General features: G+C 41.1%; 2 protein-coding genes across 2 annotated transcripts in view; one reads left to right on the top strand and one right to left on the bottom strand.

Moving 5' to 3' along the window:
* The first annotated feature begins 280 nt into the window (after positions 1 to 280).
* Positions 281 to 4,644, top strand: ppa2 (inorganic pyrophosphatase 2). The gene is made up of 12 exons (XM_015943722.3): positions 281 to 645; positions 1,175 to 1,239; positions 1,320 to 1,361; positions 1,431 to 1,484; positions 1,627 to 1,746; positions 1,847 to 1,933; positions 2,029 to 2,155; positions 3,635 to 3,762; positions 3,868 to 3,953; positions 4,039 to 4,108; positions 4,191 to 4,230; positions 4,315 to 4,644. The coding sequence occupies exons 1-12, from the start codon at positions 456 to 458 to the stop codon at positions 4,335 to 4,337; spliced, it is 1,032 nt and encodes a 343-aa protein (XP_015799208.1). The 5' UTR covers positions 281 to 455; the 3' UTR covers positions 4,338 to 4,644.
* Positions 4,645 to 7,676: 3,032 nt separating this feature from the next.
* tet2 (tet methylcytosine dioxygenase 2) overlaps positions 7,677 to 17,792 on the bottom strand; it is a 30,559-nt gene continuing 20,443 nt past the window's right edge. The window contains exons 2-10 of the mRNA XM_015943720.3: positions 12,782 to 15,679; positions 12,613 to 12,703; positions 12,426 to 12,519; positions 12,103 to 12,311; positions 11,753 to 11,903; positions 11,576 to 11,665; positions 9,929 to 10,066; positions 9,315 to 9,669; positions 7,677 to 9,206 (exon numbers count right to left, since the gene is read on the bottom strand). Coding sequence (XP_015799206.3) covers positions 7,870 to 9,206; positions 9,315 to 9,669; positions 9,929 to 10,066; positions 11,576 to 11,665; positions 11,753 to 11,903; positions 12,103 to 12,311; positions 12,426 to 12,519; positions 12,613 to 12,703; positions 12,782 to 15,635 — 5,319 coding nt within the window. The 5' untranslated portion in view covers positions 15,636 to 15,679 and the 3' untranslated portion in view covers positions 7,677 to 7,869. The remainder of the gene's footprint in view (positions 9,207 to 9,314; positions 9,670 to 9,928; positions 10,067 to 11,575; positions 11,666 to 11,752; positions 11,904 to 12,102; positions 12,312 to 12,425; positions 12,520 to 12,612; positions 12,704 to 12,781; positions 15,680 to 17,792) is intronic.

The raw sequence follows: 17,792 nt of genomic DNA on the forward strand, positions 1-17,792 counted from the left end.
CAATTGTGCATATGATGACTTACACAATGAAACCATGCTGATATGTTGTGGAGTGAGTGACCATTTCACTGACAAATCAACTAATCAGTTTAGATCGGCAAGATCTATTTATTTGGGAAATGTGCTAAATGTGGGCTCATTGTGCTAACTGTAGCTACTTGTACATAATCATTTGAAAAGAAGCACAGAGTCACTTGAGACATGTACTAAAGCATTTGCAATTTGATTAAACCAATGAAAACTGACATTCTGTTGTGAACAATTGCAAGGTGGTTTGGAGATTTGTCCATGTTATTTTGTGAATGTCATCTCGGTTTCAGGAAATGAGCCAAACCAATCGAGAAAAACTGTAAACGAGTCTATCATTTACTTTGAAAATCTTTAACCGGAAGTTTACGGATCCTGAAGGGAAGCGTGGACCGGAAACAGGAACCAGTGGATTCAGAGCGTGCATAATGAAAACGCTGCTGCTAGGCTCCTCGTTTAGACGCTTGGCGACGTTTTTGGACTCATCTTCTCCCTTCTGTAATAAAGTCTTCACACAAGCAGCAGCTGGACGACGTTTGTATTGTTTTAGAAAAACGATGCACTATGAAACGGAGCAGAGAGGACACCCGAATTCTCCAGACTACCGCCTTTATTTTAGTAAGTTACGAAGAACCGCGCGTGCTTTATTATGTTCATTGATTTAAAATGGCGAAACCCGTTAAACACGACTATCTGGTCAACGTAAACATTTGACCTTTGAATGCTAGCACTGTGCTTTCTGCACGGGTTGTTACATTTAATTCTAATTCAAACCATGCCAGTTTATAAATGAAACTTGTGCAGCAAAATGGTTTATAAAAGGTGTAGAACAAAATTTAGCATCCTCACTTGGACTTACTTCCTGTTCGTCAGTCACGTGGTTTGGTGAGCACGCTCATAAAGAACACTTCAGTGAATAAAGTAATTTCTGTATTTATTTATTTTTTTGCTTTTAAACATTTTTCATTTATAAAATCTGTGCAAAATGTATTTCAGTTTCTGCAGAGTTGCATGCATAATCCCACTGCTTTGCAGCTTTTGCTTTAAAATCAGTGAATCTATATTAACATTACAAACGGAAAATACTGAGTGCACGTTTTACTGTCTCCTTGGATCTTATTGACAAATGTTTGGTTCTCTTTCCCAGAAACTGCAGATGGGAAGTACATTTCACCGTTCCATGACATCCCGCTTATAGCAGAGTCAGAACAGGTAACTATCGTGCTTGGGGGTGTTCGTTTCTGTTTTAAATTAAAACTGAAAGTGTAATTTTTCCTTTCTCTCTTTAACAGGATTATGACGTGCCAGCTAAAAAACCCAAGAGTGAGAGTGAGGTACGGTTCTGTACAGATGTTTACATTCATTTTATCCCATAGAAAATGAGACCATCTCTGTTCTTTAAGGTACTTTATAACATGGTGGTTGAGGTACCTAGGTGGTCAAACGCTAAAATGGAGGTAAGCAAAGAACCCAAATTCTAAATTTTCATGCATCTTTACGTCTTTTCCTGATATTTTAGCTTTAATAGATTATTATTATTTTAATCCGATATGAGCAAATGCACTCATGGTTTACTTGATGTTTTGCCTCTGTCAACAGATTGCAACAAAAGAGCCTCTGAATCCAATCAAACAAGATGTTAAGAAAGGAAAGCTCAGATATGTTGCCAACATTTTTCCTCACAAAGGTTACATTTGGAACTATGGAGCACTGCCACAGGCGAGGAACACAACACACCTAGCAGCAGTTTTCAGATCGTCACCCGCTCACTCTTTGTTTAGTTGATAATTGAAATTTCTTGCATGTTTTTTTTTTTTAGACATGGGAAGATCCAAACCATCAAGACAAAGAAACAATATGCTGTGGTGACAACGACCCTATTGATGTTTGTGACATCGGGACCCAGGTAGGACCGCTGAACACCTGTATGCTGCTGAATATCTTATCCCTGTGAAATATTTCTCTGAATCATACGTTTTCATTTTTTATCCACCTGTTCAGGTGTGCTCTCCAGGTCAGGTGATCCAAGTAAAGGTTCTCGGCATTTTGGCGATGATTGATGAGGGAGAAATGGACTGGAAGGTCATTGCCATCAACGCCCAAGACCCAGATGCTAAAAAGCTCAGCTGTGAGTGTTTTAGGCTAACAGTGCCACTGTAATAGAGTGGAATCGTGTACATTTTATCTAGACCAATGAAATAAAGTACAAGAACATTAAAGCAACACTTAATACTTTTGAAAGTAGAATTGCAAGAGTCGTAAAAACGGAGTGCTAACAATGAGCTAACGCTAAAATGAGTCTTCTGATATTTAACTCATTAACTGCCAGCATTTGCTGACCAGTAAAGCCCTTCGCTGCCAGCGTTTTTCAGCGTTTTCACAGTTTTTTTTTAAGAGTCGCAGCACGTTGTCCGCTAGGATGATGTCAACGTCAAAACTACCAAAACAAAGAGGAGACGCACCTCTTAGATCAGGAAGAATCCACACATTTCGAGCTTAATCCATTCTTTCATAATCCGTTGTCGAATTGTGATCGGCAGAAGTTTCTCCGGTTCGGGCCTCACTTTATTTATTTTTTTTACAGCAGCGGCCCAAAACGATCTCCTAACACATGGATTTTCTGCTTCCTGATCATGTGACTCGTGACGTACGCAGATAAAGATCGGCTTTAGAGCTGGGTTGTTTGTTCTGGCAGTGCGGGGCTCGTGCCGATGCCCACACAGTAAAAACATGCTGATGACAACTTTTGTCATCAATGGCAGTAAATGGCTACAAGGTGAAACCATCCACCCTGTTGGACTGAAAAATACTACTAACAGGTCTGTTAGTAACAAAGCCAGGTCACCATCAATTTGCTGTTCTGAAGCCTCATTCAGGTCCCTCAAACAAGTGTAGGCCATGCTGATGTTCACCCTGGGTTTAGCTCTTTGCTTCACCGTCAAAGACATTACTCTGTTACTTTTACTTCCAGGCTCCGCCATGATACCAAAAAAAAAAAATCTTTTCCTTTTCGTGCTTTTTAGTGACAGTCGGCTAACTGAGAAAGCTAACTGCTAGCTTTTATATTAGCTATCGACACAGTAAACAGTTACTGCCGTAAAACAGGCAGAGAGCTCCCCCTAGTGTACCTATCCGAACCACAAAACTGTCAAGTGCAGTTTCTGGTTAGCTGAGTGCTGTCCAATGTAAAGTTGGTCTAGTTTCTGCTTCAAGAATCACTGAAACCAGTTAGAAAGCAATAACGTGTGGAAAAACTAGTGTTGCTTTAACGTAACTGTACAACTTTAATTTCAAACCCATCTGGCTGCACACTTAACGGCTAGCTAAAAGGTACATGGCAGATCGTCATAATGGATGTGTTTGCTCAACAATAAACACCAGGTGGAGTTTTTATTGTCAACATGGTTTTGTTTATATTCCTCTCTTCAGACAGATCATAAGACCTTGTTTTTTGCCCAGCAAGCGTGTTTCTTAATCTAAACCTGTGTTTAACCCACCTATCCTTTCTGCTGCTTAAAGCACAACTATAAAGTTGATTGTTTTTATATACAAAGTTGCGTAAAAACTTTCTAGTTTCTTACTGTTTTTAATGCCGTTTGCATCTCAGGTATAGAAGACGTCCGCAAGAGCCGACCAGGTCATTTAGAGGCCACCGTTGACTGGTTTAGGAAATATAAAGTGCCTGATGGAAAGCCTGAGAACCAGTTTGGGTTTGATGGACAGTTCAAAGACAAGGTTGGCCCCCGTATAATAACTAATAAAACACGTCCGTTTGTGGTGAAGCTGAACTGACAGAAGTGAGTAGACCCAAAGGTGAAATCTGTTGCTCTCTGCTGGCAGGACTTTGCAGTTGAGATCATTAAATCCACCCATGAGCACTGGAAGGCGCTTATACAGAAGCAAACGAATGGTGGAGAAATTGAATGGTGAGTGAAAGGAAGAAACAAACACCTGCTGCATGTTTTATTTTTGACTGCAGCAAACTCGGCTAACTTCTTTTTTGTTTTTCAGTAAAAACGTGTCTTGCTGTGACAGCCCTTTCAAATGCAGCCATGCTGATGCCACAGCGGTCGTCCAGAAGGTGAGAAGTTTGTTACCAAACACAATAAAAGCTTTCAAATCGGAACCGAGATTCGAGTCATTCACATAATGATTTGGTCCAGGCTCCTGCTCCTGGTAGTGCACGTCCTGTATCTTCAGAAGGTAAGCGTGCATTAACCTTGGATCAGCTGTAGTCATTCGCCAGCATTTAATACTCTAACAGATTGTGTTTCACACCTGACACAGTGGACAAGTGGCACTTTGTGTGAAGATCCTGGAGCCAAGACTGAATGTGGAGTGAAGAATCACGAATCATCAATGCAGCTGGATTTATTTTTTATAAACACTCCTTTCTGTCATAAAGTTTCAACTGGAACTATGTGATGGGGACAGAGCTAATACCCCCCCATGTGGACAAAATGAGCTAGTGCAGACGTGTGCTGCAGTAATGGTGTGTGCTGGAGTTCAGCTTGGTGGGATTCTTTGGTGTTAGTTGTACAAAAAAGAAAACTCCCAAAGTGAATCTGCCAATGTTTTTGAAATTATACATTTATGGGCTCATTTGGCCACTTTGGAGTGTGCTTCTGTGTAAAGAGTTATAGTGTCTACCATCTACCAGTTTCTGGAGAAATGATTTTTTTTGGTCCGGCAGGATAGGTGAGCCAACTGCTAGTCTGAGCGACGTCAAGATCAAAGTGTGTTGATGCGAGCTGAAAGCAGCCCCAGTCTCCAAAACATCTGTGCTTTAAGAAGATGTTTACATAAATCCTTGCTCTGCTGTCATAATCTGACATTTTGCAGCTGCTGGTGATCAATATTCCTGTAAACACCCACAGAATTACATGTAAATTATCATGTAATGCTAAACCGATGGCTGTGTAAAAGTTTTTAGGAGAACATGGCAATTTCAGCCGTTACACTAACGTTTTAGAATAGCTCATCAGTCCTGTGTGACTGAACCCAGTTTGGGAAGCCGTCTATAACAGGTAGGATCACAATTAGACCCAACTTTTACACAAACACATTTCAAAGTGGTTAAAATGTTTCTAAACTTTGCTTTTAGAATCCTATAACAAGGCAGCAAAAGGCTGTAATCTGATTACACATGAAATCAGTTTGTCCACCAACAGATTTTCTATTTGTGTTTCTAATGTTTGGTTAAATAAGCATAAAAATAAGTTGTGAACTTGCACTCTGTCCAGTTTCTTGTTACTTGACGCAGAATAACAAATCCAGTTGCTTTAAATAAATATAAGTTTTAATAAAAACAGAAACACCCACATATCAGCAACATCAGGAATGATACAATAAAACAGCTTTCAAATAAACTGCATCCAGTACAATACAATACTTACAGTATTAACAACCATCCGTATTTCAGATTTTTTTCTTTTAGCATACCAAACTGAGAACTCGAGCCTTAAAATGTTAAACTGCAAAAAGTTGCAATTTAGTTTCATTTATTATTCGTTTTAGTGTCCAACTGCAACAAAAGACCGCGCGTATGAAGTACCAGCTTAACCTTTGAGCTGAGCATAGGAAACGCACAAGTTAAGCCAGTAAAAATCATTCAAGTAAATCTTGACTCACTCAGAAACGTCTTCAAGTATGGCTATGCTTTAAACCCGCTTCTGGCATCGTGGCTTTCTCAGCAACAACCTGCTACTCTAGCTGGGTCCTGTACAGGAAAATTCAACATTTTTATATGTAGGTTTACTTAACCCCCCCCCCCCCCCCCAAAAAAAAAGGTTAATGAAACTAGATCATCTAATGGCTGAGCTAGTATCATCCTCTAACTGTAAACATTGTCATGACAGAGTCTAATATTTACAAAAACTTCCTGGATAATCCGTTAACCTGGAAAACCCCTATGAATTTTTTTAAAGGTTATAAATGAGGAACAATGGGTTAATCCGACAGGGAAAAAAAGCACCTAACATGAATATCAAAGAGTGAGTTTTACTCCTGCAATACAAATTCTTGTATTTACAATCTAACATAATTTATTTTTAACACATATACAATTTCATTTTAAATAAAGCATTTGTATTTTTTTACATACTTCTTTTGCTGAAAAGAATTGAAGTGCTCTCAGAAAATGAATACATGAATAAAATGGGCGTGAACGATTACATTAATTTGACTAATTCAATAGAATCGCATCAGTTAAATGGAATATAGGGAAGAAATTAGGTATTCAATTGCCTAGTGGTTATAAATACATTTCTTTATACATGCGTACTAGACGTGCAGCTACACCAATCGCTGCCCTGGTCTTGCCTCTCAGTAAAAGTGAATAGGTTGCTTTAACATTTTCAATAATATTCCCTTTAATCAACTCAGTGCATATTTGTTCTGATTAATTTTCACCATCCTACTAGCTAATAAGAATTTGCAGGACAGCGTCATTTTAGCGTCACAGAATTTTCTTTTTCTTTTCTGTGTGATCGGTTTTAAACATGAACGCTATTGGGATTCAGGATGCAAAGATGAGTCCCTGAAAGTGAAAAAAGACGCGATGATGAAAGCAGATTGTAAAGATGCACCCAAAATCAGTTTAAATTGTCCCTGATTTTACAGAATTACAGTTCAAGTAGTACTTTCCCAGCAATGGAAAGTAAAAAATGAACTTCCGCGCCATTTGGTGGGCAAACTGTGAAAAATCTGAAAGTAGTAGTAAAATAATAAAAGATATGTAGAAAAGTCTATTGCCCAACTAGTCTTGAGGTATATGACAGGTTCATACTGTACTAAGAGCCTTCTCATTGCCCACACAGTCTCACATTGTACATTTCTAGTAGCACCGTAGGAAATAATCAGTTGAAACCAAAAGAAATACAATAGAATAGACCACTGCGACGCTTTACAACATTAAAACTCTTAACAATAATCCAACATTGGAATTAATTTACTGTACAAATCTCACCTCCCTTGCTGTTCGATTACATTGGATAAATATTCCACAGCAAGTCAGCTGCCCTCTGACACTGAGCTGACTCTGTTCTGTGTTCCTCAGTGTATAAAAAGCACATTTAGTGAGCACCAGACATAAAACTACATGTAATATTCACAAAGCAGGATGTTCGGTAAACCTGCTGTAGGGAAAAGTAAAAACAGGCGCTGACATGATCCTTTTCCAGGTTTACTCGCCGTATAACTGACTCCGACTTACAGTTTGACAGCATCTGTTTGTGAAAGAAGCACCAACAAAACGACAGTTGTGATATAACACCTTGTTATAAACTCACGATAATCTGCTTTTGTTTGCGATTTCTAGGAATTATAAAACATTTATTCACACTGATCAAAAAGTGCTCCAAGAAACACTGACTTGTTAAATATTTTTGATGCTCATGATTCGAGTCGGGTGTTCTAATTCACAGAAGTCATTGAGACACTCGTAGAGTGGTTTTAGTGTAAACGCATTTGAGTGTAAATAAACTGTAATAAGCACAGACTTTAGCACCGAGAACTATGTTGTTTACAAAATCAGTGTTTCTCTTTTTAAGTAAAATTGCATCTTGAAAATTTTGTACAAAAAATTAAGCCACCAAAAATCAAACATAGTTTCCAGCTAAAAAGATGTTTATGAATCAAACTGAAAGCACCGCTGACTTGGGGGGGTGTGTGTATGTACACTGCAACATTTGTAAAAAGAAAAAAAAACATCAGAAGAAGAGCTTGGTTGTGAACGAGGTAAAAGGCCTAATGTAAATGTGACGTTTGATTGCTGGAACGACAGAGCTGCTGGTAAAACCTGGATGTTGGTGTCGTGTAAAAGCACCTTAACAGAGTTGTTTTCTACACAAATTGGCTGTAAGGCCCTGTGACCTTAGTGAATGCATATGGAGTTGTAATGGCATACGTGTTCGTTGTGCATGACGAGGATCCTTCCATTAGTGCTTTAATAAAACGCTTGTACGGAGGTTCCCCGGTGGCCTCCGAGTCCGAGTGTTCACGCTTTACCCCCTTTTTGCTGCCCTTGCTAGGCGTTCCCTCACCACCATTCCTCTCTGCCTCTTCCTCCTTCTCCCGAGCCTTATCTGCCATCTTAGCTTCCCACATTGCCAATCCGTGCTTTGCCTCATTCAGATTCTTATGCTGGTAGAAGACTAAGGAGATGCGTGTTGGGTGGTTCCGATCTGGGTTTTTGAGCGGTGTTGTGGCATGGAGCTCCCGTTTTGCACACTCAATAAGGACTGAGCCGTGACTCGGTGCCACAGCCACACCACCTATCTCGGGGTCTAAGAAATTGTGCTCGTTGTCTGACCACATCTCGGGCTTTGGTGGGGCTGTGGGTGTCTGAGGTGTCCCAGGCTCCTGCTTAACGTTGGAACCCAAAACACCTCCGTTAGGCAGACCCAAACTTGATTGTGTTTCAGGATTTAAACACCCACCACTGAACTGAGCTGAAAGCATTTGTGGGCCAGGCATACCCGGCTCTGTCTTGATTTGCATATGGAAAGGATCTTGACCAGAGGGTAGGAGGTGCGGGCTCTGAGGCAGATATGGATTTGGGTATCCCCCAAACTGATTGCCATTGTTCACAGCACGTGCAAAATCTGCCCCTCCATGGGCAGTGGGCGCTCTCGACAGGGGGTTGATAAATTGAGCATCTGGTGTCCTGTGAGGGCCATAGGGACTATAATGCGTCATGGCTTGACCTGGTTGAATGGCACTGTAACCATTTACTTGTAAACCTGGCTCACTATATCTTGGATAACTGACCTCAAAATGCTGATGTACGCCATACTGCTGCTCTGAGTAAAGCGCTGGCTGCTGATGTCTATACATGTCCGGGTGCTTTTGGTTTGAGGTGTAGAGGGTATGGTAACTGTCCATGGGCATCCCTCCATTACAATGGGGACTTGGGTATGGACTATTTGTCCCATTCATGTAAGAGTTTGGTACGTGGAACGAAGAAAGATAAGGGCTGGCTGGTGAAGGTGGCTGAGGAGAATACATGCTGCCTGGCTTGGAAGTGCTTGGAAAAGGCCCAGTATGGTTGGAGAACCTTGCGATTGCAGCATTTGTTGGGGCAGGATAAGGGGGAAATACGTCCTGATGCTGATGTCGCTGTGGCTGGACCCCTAAGGGGAACGATGGATGACCTGACTGTAGGGCTGATGCCACAGCACCTATAACATAAAACCCAGTCCGTCATCTTTTTTACTCAATCTATTGTTCATGCAATATTTATTATATAAAATACATTTAAAAAGACATTTCAAGAAATGTTACTTTACCTGGCAATGGAGTGCTCTGAACAGCATTCTCATAAGTGCTTGCTTTTGACTTGGCCTGGAGGGCCTTTTCTGCCTTTTCGCTAGAACCTTCCAGCAGGGCATTCTTGTTGGCAGCTGCCTTTTTTGCATCCAGCTTTTTTTGCCGACAGGACTTGGCAGGCTCTGCTAGCATGCGCACCTGGCGGCGGAAGGCACTGAGGACTTGGATGGCCCCTGACTTCATCTTTTCCTGCTGGCCCTCCTCACTGCCAAATTCATCAGTTGTAGAAGCCTTATAAAGCGGTAGGACATGGAGCTGCTCATCCTCTGGTATCTTCCCAATTTCTCTGTTATCCTCCCTTGTTAATGTACACACCTGGAAAACAATAAAACTGTTATAGAGACTGGGCTGAAGTCACATTAAAATGGGGCACCATGACCATGCGTAGCCAGTGGCGTATTTTACCACCATTCATTGGAAGTAGGTTCAAGAGCTGTACTGTAATGATCTGTGTCCATTAACTATGGAGGGACAAATAAACGCCAAGAAACATCTTTAACAAGGCTTTCGCCTGCTTTAGTGGTGAAACAAATAATGTATTTGACAAATTATCCATATGTGAGATTTATCTTACCACAGTGCTGCCACCCTGCATGTTGTGAAGGTCTCTGTGGGCATGGGCGCAGAAGTCCATACAAGCAGTGACCCCAGAGAAAGGGCGACCCTCTTTGAGTCCCAATCGACAATCTGGTGCCCTATGCTCATATTCTACCTGTAACCAGCAAAAAGGGTGTACAAAAAGCTAAGAAAAGAAACACTGCAGTGTACTTAACTCATTCACTGCCATTGATGACCTAAGTCATCATTTTAAATCCAACCGTTCACTGCCAATCACGACTAAAGTCGTCATTTGCATTTTTTTCACTGTGTGGGCATCGGGACGAGCCCCCGCACCGTGAGAACAAACATCTCAGCTCTAAAGCCGATCTTCATCCGCATACGTCACATGTCACTTGATCAGGAAGCAGAAAATCCATGTGTTAGGAGATCGTTTTGGGCCGCTGCTGTAAGAAAAGTGAGGCGCGAACCTGAAGCTGGATCTGCAAAATTTAACAAATTCTTTTCAGTTAAGCCGGGCGGACACTGTGCGACTTTTTCACTCGTAGCGCTCAGCTTCAGCTCAAACTGTACGACTTCCTCGCAGGGCAGATCTCACGAGTCATGTGCTCACACTGCACGACCCAGTTCTCGGATGCGACCTGACTGCTCACACCGTACGTCTGGTAGCAACAGGTCGGACCTAAAAAAATGCTAAAAATAGCTGTTTTTACTCAACACGTCAGACTTTTTTGTCTTGTTTTGCCTGTTGTCCTTCGGGAGTGCTGCAGGAGGACACACAGGGATTTATGGGGGTTGGATGAGGAAAACGAAATAAAGAGAGTAAATCTGTGTTTTGTGATCAGTTTAATTTGACATGAACACGACAAACACGCTTTCTTGACAATCTTTGTGAGTAAAAAAACGTGTAGAAACAAAAACGAACAGCGTGTGTTATTAGGGAAATAGCGAGCGACCGGCGTTGATGCAGGATTGCGCATGCGCCGTGAGCGGTTCTGATACTTTTTGGGTCGCAGCTGCTCGCAGCGCCGCTTCAACAGTGCGATACCCTCACGAGGGACGAGCAAAATATTGAACACTCCAGAAGTCCGTGCGAGCTCACGATTGCTGATCGGTAGCTGGTCACGTGGTGTTAATCGCCTCTCGTAACCCCCTGTACACTACACCACGCTCGGCGCAAAACTCGCCCCGATCTCGTGGATTCTCGCACGAGTGGAAAATCGGCTCAAAAAAGTGAAAAAGTCGCACAGTGTACGCCCGGCTTTAGGCAAAACAATCTGCAAACATTAAAAACACGCCATAGTGACAGGGCTTGGTTGCTGAAAGCTCTTGATACACTAATATATAAGCTCGAAACGCGCGGATTCTTCCAGATGTAAGCGGTGAGTCTCTGCTTTGTTTTGGTTGTTTTGGTGTCGACATCATCCTAGCGCGCAACGTTCTGTGACTCTTAAAAAACAGTAAAAATGGTGAGAAACGCTGGCAGCGAATGAGTTAACATTACTTATTAAAGATGAACAGATTAATCGGTAACAAATGAAATTACCGAGTTCAAATTATTTTTAACCAATCATTGACTTCAGTTATGCATTATCTTCTCTGTGTCTTTTATGACCATCTGTTAAGCACCGGGAAGCACAATACAATGTCCAGATGTACTCACCTGGTTTCCATATGCTTCTGGTGCCATAGTTTTATACAACGGTCCCAGTAAGGTTGCTAAATTTTGAAAGTTTCTTTCAATTCTTTCTTCCTGAAAATTTTCAAAATCAAGATAATTAGAGCATTTTTGTAGTAATGATGTCTGCATAAAATATGTGTTTTAATGTGCATAAAATACCTCTCTAACATCATCTCCCTGTAGCTTAAATCTTCTTGGAACTTTGCTCCGGGCAAACTTGCAGCCATTATAATACATGCTCCAGGAGCATCCAAAAGAGAATGATGCTCCGGCGGCATCAGGATTTAATCCCTGGCATGCACACGTCCTCCTGAAAGTGTACAATCAGTGAAAATAAGGGATTCGTGTCCACAATGTTGTAGATTAAGTAAACTGATGGCAAAATACCAAGCAGGGAAAAGAACTGAATGTGAAGAAGCTTTTTGAACAACAAAATAACTTCCCAATTTAACACAGTCTTACACCTATTTTTGGCATAAGAAGGGTTAAGTCATGTATTGCTCTCTTACTCTTCATTGAAAGCACAGCGTCTCTGGGTGTGGGCTCCGTGTTTTGTAAGAGTTTCACTCAGCTCGAGGTAGAGGCGGTCAGCCAGACTGGTCTGGATGCCTTCCCAGACCAGGATTACCACTATAATGCAGGCAGTGTCACATCTATGACCATTACGTTGACGCACCAAGACAAGTACTTTCTCCTCTACACTGGATCGACGAATCACCTGAAATATATACAGTAAGAGGTGTAAGAGTGTGTTTAAACAAAATAATGAGTAATAATCAGAAATGATTGATTTGTTTAGGTTTCAAACAAAATACATAAAAGTTGTTTATACCCATTTGGCTATGGGACATCCTTGGGTACTTTTCCCTTCTTTGCCCGTGTAAATTACTTTCTCAATCCTGATGGCGTGGCCAGTCAGACCCGACCTTTAAAGCATGATAGAAAAGTGAATTGCATGGCAAAAGATTACAATAAAATGCTGTATGTCCTGTTAACTTATTTTTTTATTTATGTCTAACCTTTTCTCCATCATCTCCCGTATGCCAGCAACACTAGGGGCTGAGCCCAGATGAGTGTAATATGGACCTTCATCTTTTTCAATGATTTGATCTAAATCCAAAATACAATGTGTTAATATGTCCAGGCTAACTAATCAAACATTTTCAGCACCTATTTTACAGGACTCACCAACGCAGTGACAGGACGGAATTTCATATTGCGTTTTCATGGGGGTATCCAAAAGATTCTTTATAGGGGTATCCAGTAGCTTCATGGGAGATTCTATGAAACTCTTTAAGAGTTGTTCCTTCTTAGGAGTGGAGTTTTTTAAAGCTACGGTGGATGAGGTGCCTGCAGCTGATTCAATCCCATTCATGTCTGTGTTGGTTGACAAAATGGTTACAGGCCCTGAAGACTCCACCTTGACTTTATTGGATGAACCAATAACAAGAGGTTTCTTCTCAAACACAGGTGACAGCTGGTACTGCCTCAGACTTTGCTCCATAGATGCCAGGATACTTCCCTGCTTTTTGTTTTGAGCACACAGAAACTGATGATTTTCTTGCTTGATTTGAATCCCACCCATGCCTCCCTCTTGCATCTGTAACAGCTGCTCTTGCCGCTGTGAAACAGTCGATTCAAATCTGGGCTCGTTTTCCATTTTCACACCTCTAGTAGTTTGTTTAGGGTCACTGGAGCTATGAGGAGGATGAAGGGGACCGTGGCGCTCCTGTTTTTGTAAAAGGTGCATACGCAGAGCTGCATGCTTCTGAAAGTCTCCATGGGGCCCTCCTGGCCCCAGAGGTAGTCGAGGTCCCGTTTTGAACTGAGTGCAAGAGGTCCTCATCTGCTGTTCAGCTTTAGGATGCATCTGCGTTGTCACTTGTTGGTTTACCAGCCCTTGTGGTAAGTGCGGTTGCGACTGTGTAGAGGTCTGTGGAAAATCCACTTGGTTGGTCTCATGGCAATGGTTGTTAGGCTGCTGTGGTTGAAAGTGTTTGAGGTGTTTGCTGCCTGAGTTTGAAGGAAACTGCCTGTGAGGTTGTGATTGTTGCATCTCTGTTGTGTTATTGAAAGTGAATGCCAATGGCTCAAAGCGATGAATGTCTTGGCTGGATTGAGCTGAACTGTTTGTGTGAGGCTGATCTGTTTGAGGCTGGTGCTGACTTGGTGGAGGCTGACTGTGAGGTCTGTAATTGGGAGACTTAAGTTGTTGCACTTCAAACTGTGGCGGATGGGACAGTGGGCGCTGAAGAAGGCAGTGCTGTTGCTGTGTTGTTACAAAACCTGCAGACAGGATCTCCTGCAAGTCCTTATCCTCATCTAAGTGCTCTGGCTCTGGCTGGGATTCATAGCAGTTGTCTACTTCCTGATTTTGAAGAAGTTTTCTCTGCTCAGGTATTTTCTGGAGAAAAGTTTGCTGCATTTGAGAAATTTTAGGACTTAACTGTTGCCACTCAGGGGCAGTGTTGTGCTGAATTGATGCACTCTGCCTTGGAGATGATAGACAGTTTTGTTGTTCTTGCTGTACGTTGTTAAACCTTTGGCTCCTATATGTGAAAATTCCTTGTGTCTGTTCTTTACCGTATCTCTGCACTGAGTTTGGCTCCGGTAACTGGCTGTGAACTTGGGGGCCATCGGCCAGCTGTTCTGACTGAGGCTTACCAGGAAAGCCCCTCCACATGTCCTGCTCTTGTGGCTGAGATGATGTGTCACTTGTTGATTGCTGCTGGGAATGAGGATTTCGTTCTATCCAACCTGTCTGACTAGGAGTCGAACATGATATGTTAGCTCTCTGTTGAGATGTGCCATCTATACCATTTTCCAACCCAGTGTGGTGTTGAAAACCAGACCCCACGTGACCCAAACCATCAGATTTATGTTGCTTTCCAACATTTTCTTGGAAATTTGGAATTTGCCTTCCATATTGTGGTCCCCTACCAGGCCCATGATGCAGAAGCTTATCATTGTTAGGTTTTTCACTTTGTTTACTTTCCTGTATCCCAGAATTGTGGAAGGATCCATATCTAACAGAGTTATACTCTTGCTTGGCTTTAATATGTATACTCTGAGACTTTGTGTCATTTACTAAACAACTTCCACCATTGGGATGCTGTTGTGAACCACTGGCAGTTTTTGAAAGTGAAATCATGCCTTGTGGTGACCCCAAATCAATCTCCTGGCTAGAGTAAGATGGTGTTTTTTGCAGGTGGTGGTGTTGCTGCTGTTGTCCTACTTCATAATTATTTGAGTATCCATTTACTGAGTAGTTGACAGAGTTATAATTGTTTCTGCCATTTGCAGATGCCACAGGCTGCTGTGAGTCAGACATATTTGATGAGTTGGAGAATCCTGATGCTAGAGCAGGGGGCTGTGCACCTTCTTTAGACAACTGATTGGCCATTGTTTCAATCACAGTGTCCAACTGTGACTCGGATGTTTGTGGTGCAATTGACACTTGCTCAGGAAAATACTGAGACAGCGTTTCTTCCAACAGGTCACCCGGAGTGCTTTGAATGGTTGAAGAGGACGATGCATCCCCATTTGGAACTTGTTTATTTCGTGGCAAACAAAAAATATCTCCGTTGGGAATATGACAGTTCCTTTTATCAAAATTGATCTCTGTCCGTTGGGAACTGCTTTCCAGTTCAGAAAAGCTGTTAGCCAAATTATAACATTTGTCAGGGTTTCCTTTATTTTCAGCATCTACTTTCATTTTCTTGGGCTGGTGGACCAATACGGATTCCTCAGTAAATCCATGATTCAGCTCTCCATTTGTCAAATCTCCATTTATCTTGCACGGCCCCTGTTCTAAAGATGGGATGTCACAGTTCTCCCTGTACCTCTTCATGGCGCTGACACCTTTGCTAGGTTTGTAATGTGCTGTGTTTGTAATCCAATTTGAGTCTTCATTGATCTGCAGAGAATCTTTTTCTGAAGACTGAGTTCCATTCTGGAGTTTGTGAGGATGGTGGCAAGATGTCCCATATTGTGCCAACATCAGACTTTCTTCCGTCTCATGTTTGGCCTGTTCTGTTTCCATCTGGCCTGCTCAGAGTCCATACACAGGGCTGCCCTTTGTCCCTCCTGTAAGGCAGACAAAATAATTCAGTCTGATTAGATTTTTATGTTTTAGTTTTTCTAATGTATTAAGAGTTAGTTGCTATGCATTATAAACTGTTGTGCTAAGTCCTGCATGTGACCTAAAAAGTTTGAAAGCAAAATAGTGAGTAATTGTGCAGAGGACAACTCGTTTCCTGAATTCTGACACTACTACAGTTTACTTGTACAAAAATGAGCAGTTTGGATTCTAACCTGACTTTGAAACCACTTTCCATTAGTAGACACTGAAATGTCAAACTTAAATATAGCGTTGCAGTGCACTTGCCAAATTAACTGATGATCAGTTTGCAGCCTATCTGATAAATTAGCCATTTAAGGCTCAGAGGAGAGATTTATTAGACCAAAACATAAAAATGTCAAAATTCCACGTTTTCAACTACAGGTTATATTAATACGACTATTTTAGATATTATTAAAGTTGTTGCTTAATAATTAATGCTACAGCTGTAGCATCTGCAACATCACTGCAGTGTGCTAAAGAAGAGTTGCAGTTTAATCCATCATAAATATCAACAATCAATTTACAAGTGACAAAGACCTGGTGGTGAGTAGCAAGAAGAGAAAACAAAGTGATGGTACCATTTACACAATTTAGATCTGATGTAAGATATGTTCATGTTGCTTTTTGGGGTGAACCTTTGACACACACACGCACACACACACGCACACACACACACAAAAATGATTAAGAAACAGTTTGTATAAAATAATAATAAACTTCACCTGAACCTAATTTAATCGATTTCAAAACTCTTCTCAAATGAGATTTAGAAGTAAAAAATTTTGTTATCATGAAAAAGATCTAACTGGTCCATAATTCATATTAGTCAAGTACAATTCTTGCTTATTTTAGCAATAAATATCATAATTTCTTCATTATTAAATTAAACCTTTATTTAAGATATTTATAAAGCATATTTTTAAAAGTAATCTAAGTTTAAGAGTTTCTATTTACATTTAGCTATACTTCTGTGTACTAATCGCAGGGCACGACCACCAGCTAGAAGTACTACTAATATCTGCTTTTACACAAATGCATCAAAATTACTTTACTATGAAGCTAAGATCTAACTGGATCCAGCTCTAGATCTGCACAAAAGCTGATGTCATCGAAAACCCCTACAGGGTGAATATATGGTTGTGTACCAGTCTCCTTGGATGTGATCATCACATCTGGAATAGTTTACGGCTGTTTCTGTGTCTGCCATTTTCTTCAAATGTCATCCCAATCAAATCTTTTTTGTGTGTGAAGAAATAGCTACGTATGTCAGGTATGGTAAATCAGGGTAATTTCAGTTTGATTGTACAGTTGGCAAGGTTTGAAATTCTTGTTTGTTTTTTTAGGAATAGTTTTTTTCTAGAAAACAAAAGCCCTAAAATGTCTTTATGTTGTTTTATTTGTTTATTATGAAAGGTGGGGACGTCACTCATCTAGGCCAAGACAGCAGAAAACCAACATGGCCAACATCTACACATAATGGTTGAAATAAGTCTGAGTCAATCATCCTTCCAGGACATTAGCAGACCTCCAAAGTTGGAGTGCTAAATCTCCCAAAAACAAGACAAGCTGTTACAAGGGTGTCTAAAAGTTCCCACAGTTGCCACGACAGACACGGCAGCTGCCTGTCAGCAGCTGGAAAATAGAAGCAGAACTCCAAAATCCAAGGCTGGTGTCGGTACAAGATCGGCTCGGGGTCCTTCGACTGCCGATGACGTCAAAGTAAGGCAAACCCACTCAGACAAAATACACTACACATCTATACTGATGGAAAGAATTTAGCAGTTTCGTTATTAAAATAATGTTTCTTAAGACGTAAGTTTGTGTTTATAATGGTATTTGTAAAATAAAATACTATATTTTATTCATAATGTTGAACTCCTCTTTGGGCACATCCCTTGAAGGATCATAGGTATTAGCAACACCTGTGAAATTGTATTTGCAGGAAAGAAGTGTGTCCCGTTTATTGAAGTATTTTGTGTTTAGAGTTTTTGACGTCTTGTCCATGCGTAGTTCAGGTACGCTCATAGCTGCTAGCCAAAACTCTGGAGTTAAAAGTTTTCTGGCTTTACTAAAATA

This window comes from Nothobranchius furzeri, chromosome 6, assembly GCF_043380555.1.
Source record: "Nothobranchius furzeri strain GRZ-AD chromosome 6, NfurGRZ-RIMD1, whole genome shotgun sequence".
Lineage (NCBI taxonomy): Eukaryota > Metazoa > Chordata > Actinopteri > Cyprinodontiformes > Nothobranchiidae > Nothobranchius > Nothobranchius furzeri.

Excerpts from the sequence above, each read along its gene's own strand:
- ppa2 (XM_015943722.3), top strand. The coding sequence starts at position 456 with ATGAAAACGCTGCTGCTAGGCTCCTCGTTTAGACGCTTGGCGACGTTT. Across the intron at positions 1,485-1,626 it reads GGTCAAACGCTAAAATGGAG|ATTGCAACAAAAGAGCCTCT; the intron begins GTAAGCAAAGAA and ends CTCTGTCAACAG. Across the intron at positions 3,763-3,867 it reads ATGGACAGTTCAAAGACAAG|GACTTTGCAGTTGAGATCAT; the intron begins GTTGGCCCCCGT and ends CTCTGCTGGCAG.